The sequence below is a fragment of the Genypterus blacodes genome, unplaced genomic scaffold (genome assembly GCF_046128005.1).
Source record: "Genypterus blacodes isolate CSIRO-AG114 ecotype Tasmania unplaced genomic scaffold, CSIRO-AGI_Gbla_v1 ptg000330l_1, whole genome shotgun sequence".
NCBI lineage: Eukaryota > Metazoa > Chordata > Actinopteri > Ophidiiformes > Ophidiidae > Genypterus > Genypterus blacodes.
Window position 1 is genome coordinate 15,198 of NW_027467115.1, and position 9,230 is coordinate 24,427.

Here is a 9,230-nt window from a genome sequence, read left to right on the forward strand (position 1 = left end):
AAATTCTTGACAATTGCTATCTTGAGTGTGAGGCATAAATAGCAGGCAGAGCCTCGCCGGGGTTCTGATGGGGCAGCTTGATGGTTCGCTGGCGCGGGGCGGCGCTGATTGGTCCGGCCGCGGCCTGACGTCAGGAGGCTGGGAATAAGGCTGGGCCGGAGCTGGAGGAGCAAGACAGAGGCGCATCCCAGCATACACACAGTACACACACTGACTACTGGACCCCGCCAGCGCGTCCCGGCGACCTGATCAGAACACGCGTCCAAGGATCAACCGGAAATCACTTTTGCACCTCTTTTTTCGGGTGTGTGCTCCTGTTTCCTGCCGCCGTCCGGACAGTGGATACGCTGCCATGTCAAAGTGCATCGCTTTATTTGTGTTGTTGTGTGACAGTTCTGCCCTCACGCCGGCTCACTAGACTGACACACGACGCTCCGCTCGGCCGGTGCATCGGGGACATCCAGACCCTCCTCTTCCTCCTCTTCCTCGCCGCCTGAGCCGCTTTTTGCTGCTCGCTGCTTTATCTTCATTTTGGTTTTGGTTGGTCTGCCTGCGGATCCACTACCGGACCGGTTTGTGTCGCGGCTCCGGGCTGTTCGGTCTGAGAGAGAGGACACCTTTGCCATCAGCCATCGCCCCCCCACCCCCCACCCCCCCTTGTCCTTGCCCCCCTCCCTCCCTCCCCCCCACGCCCCCCTTCTGGACGCTGAGCCCCTTCACACATGCAGGGACAGATCTGCTGTGACACCTGATCGACTGGCTCCCCTCTCTCTCTCTCTCTCCTCTGCGCGTCTTGACCAGGAGCTCCGGGCGACGCGAACACTCGGGACGGCGCCGGTCAATGCTCGGGCTGCGCTGCTGATCTGCTTCGCGTGCTTCGTCGTGGGGTTCGAGCCCAGCCAGAGCCATGGTCCACTGCGCCGGGTGCGAGAGGCCTATCCTGGACCGGTTCCTCCTCAACGTGCTGGACCGAGCCTGGCACGTCAAGTGTGTCCAGTGCTGCGAGTGTAAATGCAACCTGACAGAGAAATGTTTCTCTCGAGAAGGAAGACTGTACTGCAAAAACGATTTCTTTAGGTAAGAAGAGCGGACAGCACAACTACCAGCTGTGTGTGTGTGCGTGTGTGTGTGTGTGTGTGTATGTGTGTGTGTGTGTTGATCTCAGGGGCTTGATTGCACAGCAAAAGCAGATTTAAAGTCTAATGGCTTTATAACATAATGTAGAGAGAAATACACAAATTGTGGAGGAATAATTCTCTCTCTCACTCTTAACTGAACTCTTATTTACTCTCAGTCATTTGCAGATTTACTGTAATTGTCTGCATCTTCTGTATTTTCTACAACTTATAAAAGGAGTTAAACACATGAACCATTAGCATCACGCAGTGCAAAAACTCCACAAAAACCTCAGACTACATTTACAGCATTTTACAGATTCATTCAGAATTTAGAAAATTAAATTCAACAGATAACATGTTGTGTAAATGTAATATTAGAAGAAGCAGCTTAAGGAAGCTTGACATCTTTACTAACACACACACAAACACACACATAGACTAAACAGAAAAACCTCCGTTTATTTATTTTTTCACAGTTTTCCACCAAAACACTGAATCCACCGTCGTGTCCGTGCCTGCGGGCGTGAGTGAGGACTGCAGGGCGAGAAGCTTTGATCAGGAGCGAGTAATTAAAAGCTTGTTAATTTGAATTCTTATGCTAAACAAAAAGGGGCCGCGACATTAAACGCGTGTGAGTGCGTGAGTGTGTGTGAGTGTGTGTGAGTGTGTTCGCTCTCTGCGGGGGGAAATCGAGGGAAATCGAGGAAAGTCACACCTCCGGCGCTCCGGCAGCCGGGAGCTGCAGGATCAAACCCCGGGCTCGGCGGCTCTCAGGCCGGCTGTTTGCTCAGACTCGACGTGATAAATGGATTTGAATCGTAAACTCGTTTACAGGAGCGAGACAAACAGTCAACAAGCTCAATACACACGGAAGCGTCCAGGCTGCAGGTTCATCTCTTTACGAGTGTGCAGCGTGCCGCGGTGCCTTTGAGCCAAACGTGTCAAACGTTTAAGCCTTAGTCTAAAATCTAACACAGAAGCAGACTTTAGAAAAAAACAATAAAGCGGTTGTAACTTCCTTTTCCTCTTCCTCTTCCTCTTAATCTGATTTGATCCAGACGCGCTGCACGGTGAGCAGATTGTTCTCAGATTTACTCTCAATTGGTTCATATAAATGTATAATAGATTTCACATCAGGGTTCTCAAACTGTGGAGCTGCAAGAAATAAAAATTCTGCTTTATTTATTTAATCCACATAAGAATGAAAAATACCAAATATCAGATGAAGCTCAAAATGTTTGAAATTCTTCCTCTTCTTCTACTTCCTAACAATGACTAAATATATGACGTAACACTTCATCATAATAATAATAATAATAAACTAATCAACTAAATAAACATCAGGCCCCAAATCTGCAAATGCTTAGATTGATAATATTTCATCTTTCGTTGTTTTGTTTTCATGAATGTTTATGATGAAACTTAAAAACTCCAAATGCGTTTTCAAGTTTTCCAAAAAAATGGTTAATGTTTTATTTCAATCTTAAAATGTATTTTTTTATTCGTGTTAATTCAGAGTTTGTTTTTCTGTAACCGGATGTGGTTGATCTGTTCTGATATATGAGGAACATATTAATGTTATTTTAAGGAGAACTCATATATTCATGCCTCCTTCACGTCCGCTTCATATCAGCAGCGTGTCACATGTGTGTGATGATTGGAGCGCAGGTTTCTCATCTCTCCTTCTTCTTCTTCTTCTCCTCCTCCTCCTCTTCAGACGGTTCGGTACCAAGTGTGGCGGCTGCTCGCAGGGCATCTCTCCTAACGACCTGGTCCGCAGAGCCCGGAGCAAAGTGTTTCACCTCAACTGCTTCACCTGCATGATGTGCAACAAGCAGCTGAGCACCGGAGAGGAGCTCTACATCATCGACGAGAACAAGTTCGTCTGCAAGGAAGACTACATGAGCAACGCCAGTGTGAAGGACTCCAATCTGCTCTCAGGTACGGAACCGCACGGCCACATGGAGGGGGTGATGTGTGTGTGTGTTTGCGGGGCTGCTGGACCCTCTGCACGGCCACAGGCTCCACACACACACACGCTGCTCATTCCTATTTTACTCTTTATGCTCTATAGAAAGGTTTTTTTTTAATAAATATCTATTTATGTATCTACAATTTATAGAGCTCTTATTTATTTATCAGCTGTTATTATTCTTCAAAGTATTCCAAATATCACGTTTAGCTCGAGTTAATGCAGGAATTTAATCATTTAAACTTATATTTTAACAATTTACTATAGAAGATAGAGGATGACATCATCACCAATGCTGCAGGTTAAAGTAAAAAAAATGATTCTATGTATAATTTACAATGTACAGCGATACGTTTGTTATATTTTACGTTTATTGCCACTTAAGAATTATTATTATTATGATTTATCCATGCATAATATTTCCGGTGGTGGTCCTAACTTGACTTCCTGTCCCCTCTCCAGTCACGGCCTGCAGTGATCCCAGTCTGTCCCCGGACTCTCAGGACCAGCTAGAGGGCGAGGTGGTCCTAAAGGACACGGAGATAGCGGCGCTGTCCGACAAGGAAACGGTTAATAACGAGAACGACGACCAGAACCTGGGCGGAAAGCGGCGCGGCCCGCGTACAACCATCAAGGCCAAACAGCTGGAGACGCTGAAGGCGGCGTTCGCTGCGACGCCCAAACCCACGAGACACATCAGGGAACAGCTGGCCCAGGAGACCGGGCTGAACATGAGGGTCATCCAGGTACACACAGAGAGACACACACACAGAGAGACACACACATACACACAGACACACACAGACACACACACAAGGCATTTCATTTCGTCCTAATAGCGCGTGGTGTCCTGTAATGGAGCAGTGTGTCCGGGAAAAACGAAAAAAATTGACATTTTGACTCAAATTATTATTATTATTATTATTTTTATTTTATTTTTTTACGTTGAAATTGATATTGAAACGATCCTGTTCTGGTATCATGGATATTATCTCTGTAGCTCAGTTCTCCAGTAAATGAGCCCGTGTGTGTGAGCTGGTGTTGGATCAGAGCTGAGATGTTGTGGAGACAGACTTGTGGGGGCTCGTTGGGGCTCGTTGGGGCTCATGGAGGCTCGTAGAGGTTCATGGGGGCTCGTAGAGGTTCATGGGGGCTTGTGGAGGCTTGTGGAGGTTCGTGTCTCAGCATCTAGTCAGACTGTTCCTCTCTCATTAAAGAGGTGTGATGTAAGCTCTCATATTTGATGGAGGAACGTCCCCTCCGGCCTGCAGAGGTCCTGACCGAGCAGAGAGCAGGCCCCGCTCACACCCGGACCCCCCTGCCCCCCCTCCCCCCTCCCTCCTCCCCCCTCCTGTCACACTGCGCGCTCACGTCGAATTCATTAAGCTCGAGATTGGCGCCATCGGACGAGGTTGATTTGCAAACGGGTAATTTATATGGGTATGTTTGATTCTTGGCATGAGCGCCGGGCGGAGTCGCCAACTGGCGTGTGTCTGCTGGGAGCGCTGGGAGTTCTGGCAGCGCGGCGCCGCCACGTTTTGCGAGCACATTTAGCCACGCTGAGAGCTCCAGCAGCCAAGAGGAGAGGAGACGAGACCTGCTTCAAGGGTCCTCACACTGTCTCCTGCGTCCTCCGGGCTCACTCACCTACACACCAACACACTCTCTGGATTATTATTATTATTATTATTATTATTATTATTATTATTATTATTATTATTATTATTATTATTATTATCCTGGCACGCTGGGACTCCAGGATGGTGATCAGGTTCACAGGCCTCAGACATTTAGACGTGTAAAATATAAATAACAGTGTGAATTGAAGATCAACGCTTTTCTGCAATTTGATATAAACGTAATGTGTAAATGTGGCGATGCGCTGTAATGTATGTGTGTGAGTGTGTGTGAGAGCGTCATTAAAGGCAGAAGCGGCCTATAGATCAGGAAGCGATCACCTAAGAGCTCTAATATATTAGTAACAACCCTCCTATTAAGTATTAATTGGAGATTTTAAGCCCCCGCTGCTGTCGCCTTCAGTGGAGTAAATGGAGGGTTAAAGGATCATTAGGGAGGTTAGGAGAGGAGACACGATAATTGGCCGCAAAGCTGTCAGCGCGAGGCCCGTATGCGGGCACAGCGTGAGCCTCAATGCGGGTACAGCGCGAGCCTGAGTGCGGGTACAGCTCGAGCTTCAATACGGGTACGGCACGAGCCTCAATGCGGGCACAGCGCGATGAGAGTCCAGCTTCAGTCTGATCCCGGTGGTGCAGGTGAACGTGAACGAGACTCTGTGGATGTAAACAAACATATTTATTGATCCATTAAGTTTCCGCGTGTCCAGGATCTGATCCGGATCAGAGCAGGTCCATCTTCTCTGTCTTTAGTCAGTGGAATCAAAATGGCGTCACGTTGTGCTGAGTGACATGAGCTGACGTGTGTGTGTTTGTGTTTGTGTCTGCAGGTCTGGTTCCAGAACCGTCGGTCCAAAGAGAGACGCATGAAGCAGCTGAGCGCTCTGGGCGCGCGGAGGCACGCGTTCTTCCGGAGCCCGAGGCGGATGCGGACGCTGGTGGACCGTCTGGAGCCGGGAGAGCTGATCCCGAACGGCCCCTTCTCCTACTACGGAGGTATGAGCCCAGCGCGCCTCAATGCTTTGATTCCGGCTCTAATTTAAAATCAGATATTTATAAATGAATGTTTCATATTAAAGTTAAATTCAGTTTATTGATGATGCTGCTTTGATTTATTATGTAGAGTTTTATAATTAAATGACATCATCTTATTCTAGTTAATGTAGTAGAATATTCATAGTTTACTTTATTTAACAGCAGCAGAAAAATATTATAATTCTGTTCTATTGTATTTTTAAATTAAAATACAAGATAATGGTAATAAAAAGCATTAAATCATATTTGGGCCTGTGTATAAATGCTCATCTTTATTGTTTCTGTGCTGTAAAATGCAGTGTGATTGTTCTCTTTCTATATATATCTATATGTGTTTTTTATAGTAAAGCTTTACATTTAGATCAAATTTGATTCTTCAAACACTTTGAAATTTCTGCACTGATAATTTTCAAAGAATTCCATTTGTGCGCGGTGCCTTTGTGTCTTATTGGAGCAGAAGCTGAGTGATTGTGCTGGATGGAGGGAATGTGTCTCAGTAGGTAGAGCTGCTGATCAAATGGCCCCATTCTAATTAATTTTGTGGCCACTTGTTCTCCCCACCCAATTGCAGTTTTGATTTAAGTGCAGCGTGTTCTGTGACTAATGTAGCTCGCTGAGGGTCCCTCTCTCTTTCATACAAACCAAGCTTTATATATGTATTCAACCTCCTCAAACTTCTTCCTGCTCACACACGTCGTCGCCCTGGGTTCTGACTCCTTTCTCTGTCTGATCTGCAGATTATCAAAGCGAGTATTACGGCCCGGGAGGGAACTACGACTTCTTCCCTCAGGGGCCACCGTCGTCGCAGGCCCAGACCCCGGTCGACCTGCCGTTCGTGCCGTCCTCGGGCCCGACGGGGACCCCTCTGGGGGGCATGGACCACCCGCTGCCGGGGCACCATCCCTCCAGCGAGGTGCAGCGCTTCTCCGACATAATGTCCCATCACCCGGGGGACTCTCCCAGCCCGGAGCCCGGCATCCCCGGACCCCTACACGGCATCTCCTCTGAGGTCTTTGGCCCCAGTCCACCCTTTACCTCGCTCTCGCTCAACGGCAGTGGATACAACAACCACCTGTCTCACCCGCCCTCGGAAATGAACGAGGGCACCGTTTGGTAGCTTTTTGAGAGCTGGGACTCTACGGACAGAGATTCAGTGTTGCAGAGGGCGGTGAGGTCTGGTGGTGTGTGTTGAGGACAGGAACATGGGTATCAGGGTCCGGGGACGAGATCACCTCATGAGTTTGGCTCATTTCATATTTATTTATTTATTTTCTCTATGGGTTTCATAACAATTGGTGGGTCAGAGCGCATCTGGCATAAAATCACTCCAGTGTTGTGTTTTGGTGTTCCATGACTTCTTTTGCCCCCCGACTCCCCCCCACCCCCCACCCCTTATTCCTAAACTGGACTTTGTTAAAACAAAAAAACAGCAGACTGGATGAAAGTGTTGGACCGAGAGCTCCGCCTCCTCCACACCACCGCTCGGGCCCGGGGGGCCTTCCTTCCTTCCTTCCCTCCTTCCTTCCTGCGCTCGGCAGCCGTCACCCCTCCTGACTCCTGTCAGCCGGCCATCATAGTGACCAAACCTCCAAACACTCAGCAGTGGGGGGAACCCCCCTTTGGAGATCTGCTGTAGTCTCCAACACAGAAACATCATTTGCTACTGTCAAAGACTTCAATAGCTTTACAGAGAGAAGGAAGGAGCTGAGCTGCACCGAGAGAAGGCTGAGCGCCGTTCAGACTCTGTTTGAGGTTGGAGACGTGTCCCCGTGTATTTATTCAGCTGCTCCTCAGACCTCTTTGCCTCTCCAGGCTCTGCCATATTGACACTTAGACGACCTTTTGGACAGTAGACGTTGGTGTGACGCAGGAGGCCGGAGGAAGGAAGGGACGACTTCTCCTCCGTCTGGACTATTGCTTTCTTTTTTTCTTCTCCTTGGTTTCAAAATTTCCACCAAACCTGATGAAGGCTGCCTTCAAAAGGCAAACAGTCAAATCAATCTATGGATTGCAAACCCTTTATTTAATATGGAAGTGAACTTGAAATGTTGAAATGAAGTCTACCTTCTAAAAATCTTCTACTGGGGTTCTAAATGGGACTTAGAGCAGTCAACTGTTTACGTAATCTATTTAATTCAGGAGTCCAGAAGTCTCAATAAACATGTTTTAGAACCTCTCGATCCATAAAAATGTTCCAAGCAACCAACCAAACTTTTGTATTGATTTCATTTATATTGTATGGAGATAAAAACACATTTGCTGGGGTTGTGGTTCACTGTGCTAGTTTGTATAAGATGTTGTTTACAAAAAAGGATAAAAAGGATAAAAACATAAGTAAGTAGACAGTTGCCAAATAAAAAAAAAAATAGCACAAATCCTGTTAAAGTGCTTTGCACCATCATCTGCAGAACGTGTTGAGTGTGAAGGGGGCGTCGACTTCTGACTTTTTTAAGTCTACTGACGATAACGTTCATAAGATTGTTAATATAAACATACTTAGACAGGTTTTATTTTTGTGTCTTCAAAGGAAAATAATCCCCACTATTAAAAATTGATGGTCAAATATGCAGCTAAAGTTGCTGCTACATCTCTTTGAATATGAGCCCATATGTCTTTTATTGTTCCAATAAACCGAAGCTTATGTGACCTCCAGTGCATATTAGACCATTCACTGTATAAATACAACATGTTGACAAAATGTGTTTCTAATAAAATTAGAAAGTATACGTATGAATTTAAACACATTTCTTTGGAGCAGTTGTCCCTTCAGGTTGCTGGTTGCCGGTTGCCGGTTGCTCTGCGTGTCTCGGGGCTCTTATCAGTTTCATAATGAACGCCTTGTGTCTACACGTCTAGTCCTCCATTCAGTGTGGAATAATTGGCCTTTGTCGACACGCTGACAGGTAAACATTTGTTAATTCTGATTAATGGGATTCAAAAACAGTGAGTGAAAGTGAAACAGCCGTCGCTGGAAACTGATGAAAGACACACAAAGAAAAAAAGCCACACCGTCCCTGAAGAACACACTGCAGGAGTCTGGAGCATAGTCAGAGACGCACACACACACACACACTTTTGTAATTGTAATCCCAAACTGTCGACCGATGCTTTTTCTTCTTCCCTGCTGCAGCGTTGCAGCACATCCTGGTGTTTGTGGCTGCAGGTCCTCTCTCACAAATACAACAGGGATTTAAACCACAAAACAACTTTCTTGCTGATTTGACTGAAACAGTGCGGCGGCCGGCTGCTGACAACAGGAGAGGAGCCCGCTCTGAACTTCTGCTGATGCCGTTTCTTCTGATTCTTCCGGGCTCGTTGGCTGACTTGAGGTCGGTCTGTAATCATAAGCAGTTAGCTGTGCCACTGTGAAGGACAATGATGAGATTGGCATGACGGCGGCTCTCCTGCTTGTCACGGCGTTATTAGCTGGCTGCGGCCTTCTTCCTCCCTGTACCGTGTCTTCTCCTCTCC

General features: G+C 46.9%; 1 protein-coding gene across 1 annotated transcript; it reads left to right on the forward strand.

Moving 5' to 3' along the window:
• Window positions 1–907: 907 nt before the first annotated feature.
• lhx1a (LIM homeobox 1a) lies at window positions 908–6,876 on the forward strand. The gene is made up of 5 exons (XM_076137662.1): window positions 908–1,077; window positions 2,836–3,059; window positions 3,553–3,836; window positions 5,555–5,720; window positions 6,497–6,876. The coding sequence occupies exons 1-5, from the start codon at window positions 908–910 to the stop codon at window positions 6,874–6,876; spliced, it is 1,224 nt and encodes a 407-aa protein (XP_075993777.1).
• The last annotated feature ends 2,354 nt before the right edge of the window (window positions 6,877–9,230 follow it).

Coding starts and splice junctions, on each gene's coding strand:
- lhx1a (XM_076137662.1), top strand. CDS start 908: ATGGTCCACTGCGCCGGGTGCGAGAGGCCTATCCTGGACCGGTTCCTC. Junction 3,837..5,554: donor TGAACATGAGGGTCATCCAG/GTACACACAGAG, acceptor TTGTGTCTGCAG/GTCTGGTTCCAGAACCGTCG. Junction 5,721..6,496: donor CCCCTTCTCCTACTACGGAG/GTATGAGCCCAG, acceptor TCTGATCTGCAG/ATTATCAAAGCGAGTATTAC.